Source organism: Monodon monoceros, unplaced genomic scaffold, assembly GCF_005190385.1.
Source record: "Monodon monoceros isolate NGI ecotype Baffin Bay Population unplaced genomic scaffold, NGI_Narwhal_1 Super_Scaffold_1, whole genome shotgun sequence".
Lineage (NCBI taxonomy): Eukaryota > Metazoa > Chordata > Mammalia > Artiodactyla > Monodontidae > Monodon > Monodon monoceros.
Genome location: NW_021703765.1, coordinates 76,147,282 through 76,165,961, shown reverse-complemented (window position 1 = coordinate 76,165,961; position 18,680 = coordinate 76,147,282). Strand labels below are relative to the sequence as shown.

Genomic DNA, 18,680 nt, shown 5'->3' with positions numbered 1-18,680 from the left:
TTAATTAAGCTACATGTCAACTAAAATCACTATGGTCTCAAGTTTTAATTTTTGCAGTGTATTCCAATACCCTTGAGTTTAAAAACTTAGTAAATATGATGTGACTTTTAATTTGATAAGCAGGGTCCTAACCTACAAGTGTTAATTTTTATCTGAGAGAAAACAACTAATATTAAAGTTATACATATTTGCATATGAATGTGTTTTGTTTTATTCTGTTATGTGAATAGTGTGGATTCCACAGGTTAGCTTTGTAAATCAAGTTACCAAATTTGAAATTTAGCTGCTGCCACAGCATTGAAGCTCCCTTTCAGTAAGTACACTTAATGTTAGCTAACTAATACTCACCAAAACTCTGACCTGTAAAACCACAGGCCTCTACCTAGCCTATCTTTTCTGATTGCTAGCATTTAGAAGCATCTTGCTTTTCTGGGATTATAATATTAAGTAAGAGCAATTTTGGAGTTAATGTAATTTATTAATAAATATCCAGCAATAGGAATGGTAGTAGATCCCAGTGCCTTCCTCTCTAGAACCTTAAACCTAGATGCATAAATCCCGCACCTAATCTCTCTTTGCCTGCTGAAATAAGAATTTAGATTTCCCAGGAAATAACGTAGAAAATTTTAAATTGACCTATCAAGTATTTTTTTATAAATTTCAAAAATATGGGTTGAGATGCATTTTTAATCTATAACACTATCTAATAGAACTTTCTGCAGTGATAGAAATTATCTGTATCTGCACTATTTCACTGTGGTACCCGTAGTTAGTGGCTAGCTTGAAACACAGCTGGTGTGACTTAGAAACTGAATTTTACATTTTACTAATTAAAATATCCATGTGGCTAAAGGGTATCTTATTGGACAGCACAGCGGTAGAATATCCCTTGAATTTGATATATATGCCTTCAGTGGTGTTAAAGGTCCCTTCATTATTTGAAAGCAAAATAGACCACAATACAGTAAATTAAAAAAAAAAACCTCTAAATATAGACGTAATGGTAAATACCTTCCCAACATTCTGAAGCATTCTAATTTTATAAAAGGGAAAAGAAAATCAACCCAATGATGAATTTAGTCATGGGTCTTCTCTTTTACATAGAAACCTGGATGTAAAATTTAATTTTCCTCAAGGAGTTTATGTGTTTTGACTTTTCAGCATTTTACACTGTATAATAAAATTTTGTATTTTTTAAAACTCTTTAATTTTGTTTACTGATGAAGAAAAGAGCAATTATAAAAAATTTCAAATAGTCATGGACAAAATGCAAAATTGACTTCTCACAGTGGTTTCTCCTAAAACCCTAGGGCAGTAAGAGAATTAATTTCTCCTTCCCCATGCTGAACATGTACTATTTGAAAATCCCCCATGGTTGTACATGTTTCTGAGCTATTAATTACTACAGTATCTTTTCTTCTGAAAGGTTAGTGCTACTTACTGACTGGCCTCTCCATCTTTTATCGAGCAAAGCATTGCGCTTTGAAAGCATTTACCCCTTTAAAAGTCATTTCAATTGCATTTAAGAAACATCCATTATTATCTTTCCAAGGAATGTTATTTTTCACTGGGCGTTACAATACGATTAATCATCTTTGCCTGTCAAGAAGCCCAGACCTGATTAAATCAGTCAAGGACATTAAATTCCAGCTTTACTCACTCTGGTGACCATACCGACACTGAGTTGAGGAAGAATTTGTGAAAGTATCATTTTGTTAAAATTGTATGCCTGTCTCTTTAAATCTAAAAAAAAAAATCCTTTCAGAAGCTGTAGAGAGAAGGTGCTAGAACTGTGTACGATCATGACTGGAAAGCAGGATCCCTCAGTGACTGCCGAATCTTCCCAGCACAAGATAGAGAGGCAGTCCAGCACAAGCCTACACTGGTTCTAGCCAGAACGATGATCCTACCGAACAGATTTCAAATAAAATTAAATTGAGAAAGCAGATCTTTCAAGGGAATGAGGCGGAGGCTCGCTTTTATGTTAAAAGCCACCAGCATCCTCCTTGCTAGACATGGACATGACATTTTTAAAGGAATTATTTGGTTACAGCGTTTTAAGCAAACTGTTCTAAGGAGTCTGTACATTGCCTTGTTTTTTCTATTCTTTTTTTCTTTTGCATATATGTAATTCTGGAGGTAAAGAAAAAGCCTGCCAGGGATTCAGAAGGCATCCCACTAGCGATCAGCTGACATTCCTAACTGAAGGCTGCAATGTGTTGCTTATTCATTTTGTACCGTGGGAGCTGCGGGGACTAGCAGAGAGCTAAACTATGCATTTCAAACAGCAGTGCTTGTGCAGAAAGAGGGGTGAGAGAGAGGCAGCCGGCGAGGAAAGAGCACAGCTGGACTTTCTCCTTGTTTTTATCCATTTCTGCAGGATCATGTATTCATAAGGGATGAGGCGGGCCACGGCGATCCCAGGCCTGAGCCGCGGCCTACCCAGTCAGTTCAGAGCCAGGCCCTCCACTACCGGAACAGAGAGCGCTTTGCCACGATCAAATCAGCATCTTTGGTAAGCAAACACCCCTCTACCCACCTTCCCTTCCTTCCCCTCCTCCCCATCTGGCAGCCTCTCGCCCTCCCTGAGCCTCTCTGGGCTTCATGGATGGGAGGAAAGGAGTCAAGAATGTTTTCTCCCTCCTAATAATTTTATTCATTTTAGAAAAAAATCTGTTGGCATAGCAACCTGATCTCAGATATTTTAGCATTGTCTACGGCATGGAAAAAAAAACCCTTTGTGTGTGTGTGTGTGCGTGTGTGTGTGTGTGTGTATTTATATATGCTGTATGTGCAAAATAAAAGGCCTTTGAGATGAAGTTGCTAATCTGTCCAATTTTGTAGAAGCTATTTGTCTTTTCATTGAAATAATAATGCTAAAAAATATTTTAAAGGTATTTGGTGTGTGTGTGTGTGTGTGTGTGTGTGCAGAGCACTATGATTCTTTTTGTATAGATACCTGTGTGTAATGTGTACACACACATCGAAAGATAAAACACAATTTTTAAAAAATATATGGTTGCTGGCTAATGTATATAATTGTAGGAAATAAGGTACTTGCTTCCCAGGGATGGATTGCTGTTTCGTCTGGTTCATTCATTTATTTATTGCAACAATGGTAGTGGCTGCACTTCCCCGTTTAACCCCTGAAGAATTTCCTGGCACCGATAAAGCAAGAAGGGCTTTGTAGGAGACGGTAGGGATGGTTGTGGAAGAAAAGATACTGTAGGATCCTTCAGCATTTTTACTATTGCAAATGTGATTGCTGGATGCCCTTGTAGTAGCAAAAGGGGTGTGTGCTGGAAGAGTTAGTTTTCATGCCTCCGCCCCTTGGCCCCCAACGCGTGCGCGTGCGCACTCACACACACACACACACACGCACAGACACACACACACACATCGTTTCATCCTTGGCACTCTAAACTCTTTAATCATTTGCTTCTGAATATCACTTCTCAGCCAAAAAATTATTGAAATATTAGTTGTTTTGCTCAAATTGATGTTAGAGGTCACATGGGCAGGAAGAGTTAGTGTACACTGCCTGGCTATTACATTTAGAACCTATGATGACATCATCCAAGGCCGACCCAGAAATGATTATTTTTCTTGTCCTATTTTTAAAATCTGATTTCCACTTTTATTTCTCAAGTGTTTTAAAGGCTTCATTTATCTTTGGGATTGATAATGGTTTATAATTTTAAAAAACCCAAATATAAGGAAAATGGAAATTAAAGCACCTACATATTGCTATGCCTGCTGCTGTCTGAAAGCAAGCAATTTAATTTAGACTGCTTACAAATAAGCCTGGCTTTAAGTTCCTTTGTATAGAAGTTTCCTGTATTCTCTTCAATGGACAATTTTTCATTTTAAATGCATGCCATACTGTGTAATGGAGATCTTAAAATGTCCACTATGTATTTGCTAATGATTATTAAGCACCTACAAAGCATGCTTTTGAGTCTAAATAAAACATCATGAAATTATTGAATAATAAATACCTTCATACCATGATATCTGACAAAATAAGAAATATGGTGTGTTTAGAATATGACTACTTACCACTGACTCTTGTGAAACTTGTACCTTTATCCAGACCTGTGCATGTTGAAATGAGAGGAGAACTGAACAGCCACTGAGATTCAGAGCACCATAAGCAGGTTTTGAATGTGAAGCAGACATTGTATGTGGGTTTTCCCCCTCTGGGACAGGTTCTCTTCTTTTCTCACTTGCCACACCCTCATTCCCACATCATATATTCATGACCTCTCCTGCCGCCCAGGAAGATCACTACTGCCACGCCAGAATGGTCTCACTCTCACATTTGTGAACTCACCCAGGCTCCTCTGTGTGTATATCAGCCATCACAGTCTCCCTCTCTGTGAATGATGAAAGCTGCTTCCCTACTAGGCTATCTCAGGGCCATGGGCAAAGTCCTCAGGTACCCCTCTGAATCCTACAGGCTTCGTAGTGCCCACCCAGAGAACAGCTGGGATCAGTCTCTCTGAGGGACTTTTGATTTGCTAAAAGGCCCCTGCACCTATATTAAGTTAAAAACAGAGTGGCTGATAGGCTGTTGCTGTAGCCACAAAATAAGGTGTTTTATATGTAAAATCTTCTCCAAATGTGATGCTTTGGGAGTCACAGTGGGATTGATGCAAGTTTATCAGCATTCATTGGTATTTGTATTTAACAGTTTTTAGGGAGAAAAAAATTAATGAAAGGGAAAAGTGGTATGGTTTTGAGTGGTTCCATGTCCCATTTTGGACAGTCTAACTGTTGGTTAAGATTAACAGTTGTGGATATTTTAATATATATTACTGAGTACTACAGTTCTACTACCCATCATATTATTTGTTTTAAAGGCTTATTCCAATAGGAATATATAAATCAGGACACTGCAACATCAAAAAGAAGTATCTAATTTTTAAAAACTTATCTCAACCCTTATTGTTTTTCGTGGACCCCTGCTCAAATGATAAAGTCTAAAATTACTTAAAATGACATAAAAATAAGAACAAGATCATGGAAAAATGAAAGTCCAGGGCACTGAATAATCAAGTCATTGTTGAAACCTCACTTCTTACAGTTAGTAGCAATACAATATTGATTTATTTATTTTGGTTTTACTCTTTCTTTATAACCTACTAGCAGAAGTGCTAACAAACCATAGAGTGATCCAAAAGTGAACAGCAAAAAGAAAAAGAATTTAGAAATTAGTTTTTCAATTACTAGATAATAAGTGATACGTGTATATTTTAAAGAGACTTGCATACTGACAAAAAAATTGCAATTCCTCAAATTTTTTATATCAGCCTACCTCTTCTACATAAACCTAAAAGAAGCCTAGCTCTGTGGTTTTTCCACTTATCATTTCTTTCTACATTGTGCTTTTTTTTTTTGCGGTACACGGGCCTCTCACTGTCGTGACGTCTCCCGTTGCGGAGCACAGGCTCAGCGGCCATGGCTTACAGGCCTAGCCACTCAACGGCATGTGGGATCTTCCCGGACCGGGCCACGAACCCGTGTCCCCTGCATCGGCAGGCAGACTCTCAACCACTGCGCCACCAGAGAAGCCCTACATTGTGCTTTTGAATGGAGCTGTTGACAAATATATTAAGCCAATGGGCTACAGGCGTTTACTGCTGGTGTTTTTATTAGTTTGGCACCTTAAAACTGAGATTTTTTATGTTATTATGCACTGTTGCACAATTACATTTGTAACAAAGGACCTTCATACCAGAGGAAACCCTGAGGAAACTTTAGAATTATATATATATATGTGTGTATGTGTGTATATATATATATATATATATATATATATATATATGTATATTATGAAAATTTAAGTGTGAAGATTATTGACCTTATTTTGAAAAATTAGGGAAAGGAAGGGCATTTCATGGAATCTCTTTTACTTTATCCTTTTTCTTCTTCTGTTTGAAAGTTCACATTGGGCTGATATGTTATATGAGGAAAGGAGTTGTTTATATAGTTCTTTGGAATTACTACTCATCTGACTTCTTGGGCTTTTGAGATGTGCCTTCCTTGAGTTTTTGTTGTTGGTGAATGGAGAGCCTAACATTTTAATTAGATTAGTGACCCATGGGAGTGTTTTCAGCTATTGTTATATCTGATGTCATTTCCTAAAATTTCATAGTGTCCTGGGTCACCAGCACTTCCCATAGTAGATGTTACTATAGAGAGCACCAAGGCCATATCTATAATACAGTTCAGCTTCTGGCCTTCTTTTAAAGGAATTCTCACTAGAATGCAGTGGTCTTACTACACATGTGAATTTATGTTAGAATGCACATTAGGGAGAGGAGCATGAAACTCTTAATTTCTAATACCAATAAAGCATGTAAGAGAAAATTATTATTGTTCTATCCATTCAAATATAGGTTCTTTGGCTTTACCAGATTCAATAGAAAAGCTCATGTAAAAATGGAATCTTCACTTGCTTTGTAAAAATGTAACATAATCATTGAGCTAATTGTGAAATTGTATACCTAAATGAGTCTGATAGACAAGGATAAAAATATTAGAGCCTCAGCAGTAAATGCTACTGTTTCACCTCTCATGTGCCCTGCTGTTCTGTTTCTAAATGCTTGAAAATGTGTTCTCTCCCTGAATAGTGTACCAGAGCCTGCTTATCAGAATATTGCATATCTCCTCTTTCCTTATTCTTGGCTTTTTAATCTCACTAAGATCATTGCTGATATTGTTTTTCACTTGTGCTACTGCCCAACCCACATGACCAAAGTCTCTCAATAAACGTGTTGAATGAATAAATGAATGAATGAGTAAATGAAGTCTCTTCCAGTCCTGTTATCACAGGAGAATTTGGATTTATAAGTGTGCATTTCAAAGTTGCTCATGTCAGTTTTTCTGTGTAAGGCAGAATTGCCTGGATCAGTCATTACTTTTATTATGAATTTAAAGCGTTTTTTCCCTAGGTGTTCTAAAGAGTGGAATGTCAGATTTCTGATGCCAAAATGTGACTCATTGTATTCTTTTTAAGAACTTGCTATAAATTTTATTTGTTCTAAGTGCTGAGGTAGCCAGTTTTATCATATGCATTATTTTGTTTCTTACACATAACTAATCTTATAAGTTGACTTTGATCTCTTAAGAGGGTAACATTATCAGCCACCCTCCTCCTCTTTTATCTTCAGTAAGTTGCTTATTAGCCTTCTAGTGCAGTGTTCTGTACTTGGTAGGCATACAGTACACTTTGGATGAAGTGGTTTGTTTTAGGGCCAAATTTTGCTGGAATTAAGTAGGGTAGAATGCAATGGATGTAGAAACTTTCTGAAAAAAGTTCAGCCTTCCTTTATGGTTCTTTATTTTTATATATTATTCCAGGTATATGAAATAGTTAATTCAGAGTCTGAAATTATATATACTTGTAATCCACAACCTGGATATAAGTACAGTTTAATTGTTAAACTGGCCTTTCTCTTGGATCCACTTCTGGTCTATGTCCCCATCACCAGAAATGCTTAGTTGAGGGGGAACAGGAACCTATTACTCTTAGCTTGGCAGAAGATGGAAACCAACCCATATAGAACATCTCCTGTGTGTCAGACACCTTGCTAGGCACAAGTGTTATCTCATCATAGCAATAGCTCCTCTTCAAGATTTTGAGAGACTTCAAGAAGTTATATGTAATTTGCCCAAGATCAGTTATATAGTGAGGGATGGAATGAGATTTGTCTCCTAGCAACCTACTAAGTGTGGCAAGATGATGCTGACCATTTTTCATTGATCACATTTTTGAGACTACCATTGTAAAAGCCAGTCACTTCTATAAGTTCCTCAAATTTTTAGAGTTATTCAGTTTGTAATTTAGACTTAACTCTCTCCAGCACTCACTTTTTTGGGTGTTTGATTTCCTCTATTACTTTTTAACAGAAAGCTTCATTTCTTTTCTGCCTTGGTGATGTGAATTTCCTCAGGCAATTCAAGAGCCTAGGACCTTAGTTCAAATCCCAGGCTTTATAAAAATTAAAAAGGTAAATTACGTGTGAAAGCACATTGTATAAACCATAAAGCATGATTAAAATCATGAGCTATTTTTAATTCTGTTGACCAAATAGCATATTCATAAGCCATGAAGTATAAACTTAAAACACACATGGAAAAAAAAAACACACATGGTGTACGTAACTGTATAATAATATATTTTTATATATTTCATGTTAGACTTCATGAACAAACTGTTGTTATACTTTTATTTAAATTCATCTATCTAGCTTGAGCGTGGAATTCTAAAACTCAGTATCTCTAAATGTACCTAAAAAGACAATTACTTTGAAACTTAGAAATTATAGTTGTAACAAATGAGAGGTGATATATTACGAGTTTAAGAAAGTGATTATCCAAATTATGGGAAACATTCTCATTTACAAGCAAAATGTCTCTCCTGGCATTCAGTGCTGTACAATGATAGCATGGTGAGCTTGTATTTTGTCTCTGCCACATGCTTGTATGATCTGGTATGCGGTAGGACCACCCTCTTCACAGGGACTCACCCACCAATTAGGATAGAAAATGTTCTTGACACAAGTCATTTCCATTTTATCTTGGGGCTGCCTGGTTTAAGGAAATGGCCATCCTGAGGATATTTTATGGACCACAAGCCAGTCAAACATTCTGCCGGCAAGCTTTAAATGTGTCATGATGGCTGTAGAGTGTGCCGTGCCTCAGCTTTGGGAATCTGATTAAAGAAGGGATGCTCAAATAAGAAAAAATAAATTTATGGGTAAAACACGTCTCAAACCCATTACCCAAGAACAGACACTTTACTGCCATATTTGTCTGAAAAAGAAGTGAATGCAAAAAGGACTAAATGGTATCCTTTCTGTGATTGGAATGTTTTTTCCCTGTAATTAAACTTCAGAAAGGCACAAGTATAAGAAAGTGAAACACATGCATTGTTTCAAACTACTTCCTCCTTAAATCATGAAATAAGTACTTTAAAAAAAACGTTATAATGATGACAAAACATTATTATTTTCTGTAGTTTTAGGTGCCTCTTTGGTGATACTATCCCTTTTTTTTTTTTTCTTTGTCTTGAAGTATCTTCTGTTCTTCTCATCCTTAAAGAAGATTGTCCTTTAGAAAAGAGAAATGAATATAAGAAACCTAGTGTTAGGTTCAGCTGGAAAGGTTTCAAAGTTCGGCTTATGTTTAATGGTATACTTTGATAATACTATCCAGTTACAGAATAGTACTCTCTTGATAGTAAGGACTCAGTCTAGTATGCAGGGATACCTTCTAAAAAGAGCAAAGAAACAAACTGTTCTTTGTACAAAATGCACTTTGACCCACAAACTGAAAATAGTAGAAAGAATTAATAGCAGCATGAAAATTTCCAGTAAAACTTGTTTGAGGGTTAGGTTGGGGAGAAGTGTCTTATAGTAGTAGATCAGAGTGACTGAATTACTTAGTGTAAAACAAAACTAAAGTGATAATTGTGTAATTAAGGTTTTCTACTAAAATAGGGATGATTAGAAGGAAGTGAACAGGACAATAATGAGGGGTTGTAAATTAAAGGAAGGACTGGAAAATCGGAAAAGGTTTAATAGAAAGAAACAGGAGATGCCGAAATTTACATTTGCAATCTTCAGTTTGTTGGATATTCACTTGAGAATGGATTAAGGAAAAATTACTAAGAAAAGTAACCATCTGGGGCTTCCCTGGTGGCGAAGTGGTTGAGAGTCCGCCTGCCGATGCAGGGGACACGAGTACGGGTTCGTGCCCCGGTCCGGGAAGATCCCACATGCCGCAGAGCAGCTGGGCCCGTGAGCCATGGCCGCTGAGCCTGCGTGTCCAGAGCCTGTGCTCCGCAACGGGAGAGGCCACAACAGTGAGAGGCCCGCGCACCACCAAAAAAAAAAAAAATGTGTAAATATATTTTGGCTGAATGAATATATTAATCCTCTTAGGTCTCAATTTCTTCATCTATAAAACGGTGGTGTTAACACCTACCTTATGAGTGAATAGACTGAATAAGTGAATGAGATGGTTTGTAAGATTAGAGATAATATAAAGAGTACCCAACTCAGTGCCTGGTACATGTGAGTGTTCAGGAAATGGTAATTAAATTGATGGTGACAGTGAGAAATAAAATTATGCCAGAGGGTCCTTCTGCTTTGCCTGAAAGTTTCTCTTCCACGAATCTGGTTACCTGAGTTCTGTTCCCCAACCCAAATCAGGTTACACGACAGATCCATGAGCATGAGCAGGAGAACGAGTTGCGGGAACAGATGTCAGGTTATAAGCGGATGCGGCGCCAGCACCAGAAGCAGCTGATCGCCCTGGAGAATAAGCTGAAGGCTGAGATGGACGAGCACCGCCTCAAGCTACAGAAGGAGGTGGAGACACATGCCAACAACTCGTCCATCGAGCTGGAGAAGCTGGCCAAGAAGCAAGTGGCTATCATAGAAAAGGAGGTCAGTATGCGCACACATGCCCTCCTGCCACAGCCAAGCCAAGCCTGTTCCAGTCCGCAGCATCCTGCGAGCTGGAGGCGGGAGTGGTGTGCTTTTTGGGGATGGAGAGACAGTACTGCTTTGGGGAAGGGGGTCCAGGTTTTATGGGGCTACTTAAAATTGTCATTAAAAGTTAAGAGAGTAACTGAAAGTATATATTGCATTCTTGTCCATTCAGATATATTCTGAGCATCAGTCCCCTGATGGGGGTGTGATACACATAAAAAGAACCAACATGCTTCTATCCTATGGAAACTTGCACCACTCAGGTCTGTTACTGTGCCTGCCTCACCCACAGTCCTCTTCAAAAGAAAACTGCTCTACAAATAGTCCCTTTTAGTGGCGATAATCCCTGCCTACAGCTGATTGGACTAGGGATGGGCACCTGACCAATGGCAGCAAGTAATTGATCTGGCTACTGCTTGGGTCTTCTAGGGACCATCTCTCTTTCCCATCCAGGTTCTACTAATTTTAAAAACAGACAAGAAGGTAATGGAGATTGAGTCAAAATATCACTTTATTACTGATAAATATTAGATAGGAGATGTGATTTATATCTGAATGGGAACAGGCCTAATAATACCGAACAAAATTAAACAGACTTGCCCACCTAGGCACTGGCAGTGCTAAACCACTCGCCTTCCCCATCCCCACCCCCGATGAGACTTACGTAGTATGGAAAAGCAGGGGTGAATTTGTGCTCCCTGGGGATGGAGTGGCTGGGGACAGGGTGCCAGGAGTGTTTCAGTAATTACTCTCTCTCTCTCTACGTGGAAGGAAACATCAGAATTGTAGAAGCATTCCCCCAAACAGCCATCAACCTATGAGGCAGTCTGGCATGTAAACCTCTGCCCAAACAGGGGCGATGTTGATTAAATAAACCAGTCAGAGTCTTTCCTGGGAATTTGATTTGGTAAATATGTGGAAAGAATTGTTCATAATGGAAAAGTTGTTGATAATAGAAGCTAAAGGTGAAAAGATCCATAGAAAGAACCATAAAGCATACTTCTCTCTCTGTTCCCTAAGTATCTCATCGTACATATGTGCTTCGTCTAGATGGTTCCCTGAAACTTAGATTTGGTTGCTTTCTTTTGATTGGGTCATCTTTTGTTTGGTCTGTTTTCTATCCATTTAGGAGCCCCTAAAATGTCCTGATATCCAACTATTGTGGATTATAGCAGATGCCTCAGGAAGCAAAATGTCATTAACTTTGCCTATTATACTTAAAGGTGACCCCATTCAAAAATCTGATAGTTGAAATAACCAATTAGAGAGTTAAGTTCTTGGAAAAAAACTGGCCAGTCATCGTTATTTATCCATTTTTATAATTTAACCCTTAGGCCACCAACAGTATGATAAAAATCTTTTATTATAATCCTTAGTTCACCTTTCATACCATGTATTTTGTATGTGTTCAATAAAACATGTTTATGGTTTACCTTCATGTTTTTCCCATAATTGGGAATATATTTTTCACTGGTAAAAATTTCAATTTTTTTTTCTTGTCTGTTTAAGATACAGGAGAATCAAAACAGGCATTTACTTATCTGTGTTTTCATTGTTTGTTCAAAAATACTTTTGCACTCTTTTAATGCATTCGAGAATATAGACAGCTGAATTCTGTATGAAGAACAATTCATCCTATATTACATTTGTTATTTTATCAGGCAAAGGTAGCTGCAGCAGATGAGAAGAAGTTCCAGCAACAGATCTTGGCCCAGCAGAAGAAAGACTTGACAACTTTCTTAGAAAGTCAGAAGAAGCAATATAAGATTTGTAAGGAAAAAATAAAAGAGGTAAGAATACCGATAGTTTGTAGTCATCAAGTTGCCATTAGAACGGCTGGAACTTAAAATTGCTTCGTCTTACATTATGATCAATAGTGTAACCCATTGATTCTCAAACTTTCCAGTAGAATCACCTGAAGTGGTTATTAAAACAGATTGCTAACCTACCACTAAATTTTCTGATTCAGTGGATCTGGGGTGAAGTTTCAAATGTGCATTTCTAACAAGTTCCCACGTGATGCTGATGGCGCTGGTCCACGCACCACACTTCAGAAACCATTGGCCTAACTCTAATGTATTCTTGCCTACTTCTGGTTTGTTCTCCACACTTCAGCCAGTGGTCTTTTCAAACCATGAGTCTCATCATATCACTTCATGATTTTAATATTCATTGGCTTCCCATTGCTCTTAGGATAGATCAAAATACTAGAAGTCCATATGTGGTCAGCTACCTGCCTCCCCTTTACTCTCGTCTCACGCCAACGTTCCCCCCACCTGCTTACCCCGCCCCTGACTTAGTGCTGCTTCTGCCACTGTGGTCGCTTTTGGCTCCTCAAACGCATCAAGCTCTGACCTTCTCCACTGTCTTTGCTCTCACTCTTCCTTCCACCAGGGTGCTCTCCCCACCCCCACTTCCAGTCCCTTCCCAACCTCCTTGTAAGACTAAGGATTGCTTATTAGTACCATAACTTAAATTTCACTTCCCCAGGGAAGCCTTTGCTTGACTGCCTTGACCAAGACAGGTGCTTCTGGTTTTACAACACTAATTTTCAATCATATATATATGATTGGAAAATATATATATATATATTTTTTTTTTTAGTGATTATTTGAGCTATTTTACCCTACTAGACAGTAAGCAGTCAGAGAAAAGACCATGTCTTTTTTTTTTTTCTTGGTTCATGACTGTATCCCTGTGTCTGGTACATGTAAATATTTGATAAATGAGTGACTAATTCTTGAATGTTTGGTTGACGACCTCTAGTGGACTTAGAGAGTCCCCTTGAAGAATTGCAGTTTGATCTTAAAGCTCAAATTTCTTCACTTATCCTTTTACCAGTACTTACAGGTGAATTGCCTGCAGTTCCATAGACTTTCCTCCTCATGAGACTTAGGACTTCTTATTTGTGGACTAGTAGTGTATTAAGGTTTAATAGCATTCAGATGGGACATTGATTTAATGTATGAAATCATTCATTTGAGCTCATATTCTAAGTTAACAATATGGGACTTAGCAAGATTCCTCTCCAATTCTTTTTTAATTAGGAAGTGAAAGCAAGCGGGTTGGGGTGAGCCTCAGGATCTTTTGCCCTGCCCAGATGAATCACTGGTAATTGTTGGAACCAACAGAAATTTGTATCTGCTCCGCACTGCCAGAATGGAAAGAATCTCTGACACTGTAAGGTCTAGAAAACCAGGTTGTAGAGAAAAATAGCCAAACCAAGAAGATTCACATGCTCTCCATTTTCTTTTAGTTATTGTTTGATCTTGATTATTATATCATAATAGAAAGATGTTGCTGGATCACAGAGATAACCTTGATTTTTCAATAAGAAATTTTTGAATTTTCTCAGCTGAAGGTTTTCTTATTTCTAACTCCATGTGTTCACTCATGCTCTGGAGGCCATACTTTATGGCTGCAGCCACTATTTTGAGCATTTGTACCACTAAGGTATTTGGAGATTTGCATGAACTCCATCTTTAGAAGGTTTTCCCACAGAACAGCATTCAAAAGTCCCCACTCTGTCCTCAGGAATAGGGCTATTTTTGGTTCACCATACTCAGTTTTGTGAGTTTTAGAGACCACAGGCCTAAATGTATAAGACCTTCAACATGCTCATGGAGAAAAACAAGCCTACAGCCAATTTAAGATCGCCTATATAAGCCTTTCTATGCAAAGCTAGTATTACTCCTTATGAAGTAAAGCTTAGTTCAGACTATTGAAAATGGCATGTATGTTTAGATATTGATATAAAAGATATCGTCCTTGGGATGCAAAACAATATCCGTTACCCCTACTGTTGATAGATGACAGGGGCTTGGGCAATACAGAATGATGAATGGTCCAGAAATAATTTATCCTTGATTTTGGAGTGAATTTTTATGATCGTATTTGAATTTGGGTGTGCAACACAGTGGTTAATGCCAGACCTAGGATTGAAGTCACGGCATCAAGAGATGAGTCCGCCAGCCTTCCTGTGCTGATCCCAGCTTACTCCGTGCTGCAGACAGCTCTTGCTCTCATTGATTCTAATATTTCACTTGAGATTTCACTGGAACAGGAAAGCTGAATGCTGATTTACAAAGACTTCTTGGCTAAGTGCAAAAACAATCTAAGTAAGTGTGTGATGGCCACATCACAAAACATCAAGTAAAATAGCTATTAGTAATTAAAGGAGATTTCAACTGAGTAGTTAACCAAGTATTATAGGCCCAGCTTGTGGGTGTGAACAGTATGAACAAAGAAGGGTGCCCTGTACTTTCTCTAAAAGTGGTCTTCTTACTTTCCCCATAGACTAACATCTTCTTAACTGTTCTGATTTATTGCTTTCTTCCCTTTACCCATATGGTCTGAAACAATTATGAACTTTCTCCTTTTGAAAATATAGGTGGTGTATTTACCCTCTAATATCAAATAAAGAATGCTCATTCCTGAAATTCAAACTAGTGACATTTGCAGCATTACCTCCTGTCTGTGACATCTGCCTACTTCTCTCCATCTTGTCACCACCTCCTCTGTCTAAGCCCCAATCGTCTCTCGCCTGGACCTTTGCAATAGCTTCCTAGCTGTCTCCGTGGACGTGCTCTTGCCTCCTTCATCCTGTTCTCCATGTGGCAGCCAGAATCGTCTTTTTCGAATACGCCTCGTTATGACACCCCCACACGTATATAAAATGCGTTTCCCCTGTGCCAAAACTCAGCGCCCTTGACCTGGCCTGTAAGGTCCGGTAACGGTCCTGCCTGCCTGTCCAGCCTCATCTCATGTCACGCTGCACCACCCACCCTGGCCTCCTGTCGGTTCCTTGATCGTACCATGTTTCCATTAACCCACCTGAAGGGTTTTGCTCAGGCTGTTTCCTCTGCCCGGGGTATTCTTCCCTCTCCTTTCTCTCTGGTTAATTTCTACAGATTTTTCAAATTTCAGCTTAGCTTTTACCAAGATCAAATATTTTTTATTCAGCATCCTTTGAACCAAGTACTTCAGCTGCACGGTAGTTATCACGGTAATCTTCAGTTCGTTTCTGTGGTTCTTTGATTGATTTTTGATTCTAGACTGTAAAGCCCCATGGTGGTAGATACCATATTCTTTTGCTCACCATTGTATCCTTGTGCCTTGCACAGTGCCTGTTGCACGATAGGAACTCAATAAGTGTGTGTTGATTTAATGAGTGAACTCATAATTTCTGAGCATGAGAAGCCAAAGACATGAAAACTAACAAGTCTCCTTCTCAATTGATAAGAAAAAAGGGAGGTGGGGGGGAGTGTGTGTGCAACACCAAGCCTTTCTGACCTTACATTCTCAATTGCTTTCAAAATAATTTAATCTGCATTGCAATGAGCTATTATATTTCTTTTTGCCTGATGAGACTGGCATGTTTTGGGGGGTTTTGTTTTTGTCTGCTTTTGTAAAGGAGATGAATGAGGACCATAGCACACCCAAGAAAGAAAAGCAGGAGCGGATATCCAAGCATAAAGAGAACTTGCAGCACACACAGGCTGAAGAGGAAGCCCACCTTCTCACTCAGCAGAGACTGTACTACGATAAAAACTGTCGTTTCTTCAAGAGGAAAATAATGATCAAGCGGCATGAGGTGGAGCAGCAGAACATTCGGGAGGTATTTATTTTGTTCATAACCACTGTCACTGACTTAAAAAGCAGTAAGCTTTGTGAGGACCATGACCATGTCTGTCTTGTCCGTTCCTGTATCCTTAACCTGTACAGGCATCAGTGCAGTCTGTGCCAGACACAAAGTGGGTACACAAAAGTGCCAGGGAATGAATTTACCACTGATAAGAGAAAGCCCATTTATAGAACAAGGAATCAACCTTTTCCAAGTAAATGTAATAGAATTTTCTCGAACACCTATTATAAGCCATAGCATGCGGTGGAGAATCAAAAGAAGTAGAATAGAGAATTTTTGCTTTTAGCCTGTTTGTCAAAGACTTGCGTTTTTGTGACTCTCCATGAAACACTTAAATAACATAATGGTGCTCTACAGTTACGTTAATTCATTCCGTCATCCAGCACTTACGAGTGCCTTCTTTGTGCCAGGCACTGTGCTAGAGATGCCAGGGCTATTGAGAAGCCATCCTCCCTGCCTTCAAGTAGCCTGAAGTCTAAGAGGGGAAACAGACATGTAACAGACTAATTACAATGTAATGTATTAGGTTTAGTAATAGATATAAATAAACTCTCACAGGCATATAGTCATGAAAGGGCTTGGAGGATTCCCTGATTGATGGGGAGTTGAGGGTTCTGGGAGTGTGGAGTGGAGTGTCAGAACAGGAGTAGTGGGAAGCAGGATGGAGGGCCTTGATTCTTAAGGCAAGACTTTTAGATTTCTGCCTGAAGGCAGTTGCATGGGCATGAGAGGGTTTTAAGCAGAGGAATGACAATGAGAGTTCTTTATTTTGAAGAATTATTGCCTCAGTGTGAGGGTAGCCTAGAGTGGTGAGAAGTAAAGTACACTGAGGTCAGTTAGGGATGCCCTTTCTCTAGTTCCACCTGGAAGAAGCAGTGAGGATAGAGATTAGATCTGAGTGACATTTCTGAAGCAGAACTGACAGTAATTCAAACCAAATGCTGTGAGAATTTCAGAAGAAGGAGGAGTCAAAAATGAATTCAGAGTTTCTAATTTGGGAAATTGGACGAATATGATGTTATTCACTGAGATGAGGAATACAGAATGTGAATCGGTTGCAGATGCAAAGTTCAGTAGGAAATCATTGTGACCTGGAGTAATCCGAGAAGCCCTCAAATGAGCTAGCACATTGGTAGAAACATCAAAGTTGGATAAATATCAAGTGTTAGCCTGCATGAGGGAAACAAGCCCTTCAGGCACATTTAATGGGAATGTGAATTGGTGTAAGCTTTTTGGAGAGCAGTATTCAAATGGGAGGAAAAAAGGGTGGAGCAAACTAAAATTTATTGAACACATGTAATCATGGGCCAGGCTCAGGCTCAATCTGTGTTATCTCATCTTATTGGAAGAGAAAGAAACTAAACATTTTCAAGCCAGGCAGTGAGTGATATGGCTAAAATTCTACTTTACAGAGATTAGCCCAGTTTGGTGGTGATGCACAGATTGAGTTTTAGAGCGTGCATTGTCAATGGGGGCAATATTGCCCCCCCAGGGGGTCTGTTAAAAATGGGTTCTTGTGGGGGAGGGGGTCTTAAGTATTACAATGTCTTGTGCCCCTCTGAAGGGCCATAGTACATGAAAAGCTATACAGTGTATCTGTGGTGTTAACATTTCAGAGGTGAGGATGATCTGGAAAGGGGGAAGTCTAAAAAGGCTCCTGATGGGGACAGTAATAGGGGAAAGACAGGTTGAGAAACATCAGTTAGAGGGAAGAAACTAGAAGCAAAGAGATCAGGTGGTAGGAATAGGGTATAGACAAAGATAATGGTGGTAGCTGGCAAAAGAGAGATGGGTTTTAAACATTTGAAGTATAAAGTAAACAGGACTTGGCATACAACAGGATATGAGAGAAAAGATGAGGGTAGAACTAAAGTTATTTCTAGGGTTTAAGACTTGGGGAAATGTAGATTTGGGCAGAAACAGAGAAGCTTAGAGAGAGGTATTGATAAGAAACTGATTAATTCAGTACGACACAAGTTGAGTTTGTTAGAAGGCTAAAAAGTCCAAATTAAAAAGTCCAATAGCGAGTTGGAAACAAGGTATTTGGGATTCTTTTTCGTCTGGCAATTATTATTTTTATTCTAGTGTCATGTATTTGGAAGAAGTCCGAAGCTAAGGGGGCAATTAGTGCCAATAAAAGCTATAGAAGATAATTATTCCCAAAAATGATAGAAACCACATTCATAACTTCGTAAGTATCAGGTTCTAACCAATGGAGTGAAGAATAACTAACTATACCAAGGTTTATTTCTTAAGAGTCTAGATTTTTTTCTTTGTTTAGTCTTATTCCAGAGCTGCCTCAGTGAAAATGTTCAAAGGTATTTTTCTTCTATTTACAAAAGTAATAAAAGAACATTGAAAAAAGACAAATATAGAAAAATACTGAGTAGTGAAAAGTGCTTGATAATCCCATCCCACCCACTTTCTACCCTGAGACAGTCACCATTAATTTGGCAGATATATTTCCAGATTTTTTCAGGTATGCATGTATACACACGTACAGCTTATATATTATATATAACTTTAACTTTACA

General features: G+C 38.6%; 1 protein-coding gene across 1 annotated transcript in view; it reads left to right on the top strand.

Moving 5' to 3' along the window:
* TAOK3 (TAO kinase 3) overlaps positions 1–18,680 on the top strand; it is a 185,910-nt gene that overhangs the window by 151,614 nt on the left and 15,616 nt on the right. The window contains exons 14-17 of the mRNA XM_029233955.1: positions 2,381–2,515; positions 10,221–10,457; positions 12,164–12,292; positions 15,916–16,119. Coding sequence (XP_029089788.1) covers positions 2,381–2,515; positions 10,221–10,457; positions 12,164–12,292; positions 15,916–16,119 — 705 coding nt within the window. The remainder of the gene's footprint in view (positions 1–2,380; positions 2,516–10,220; positions 10,458–12,163; positions 12,293–15,915; positions 16,120–18,680) is intronic.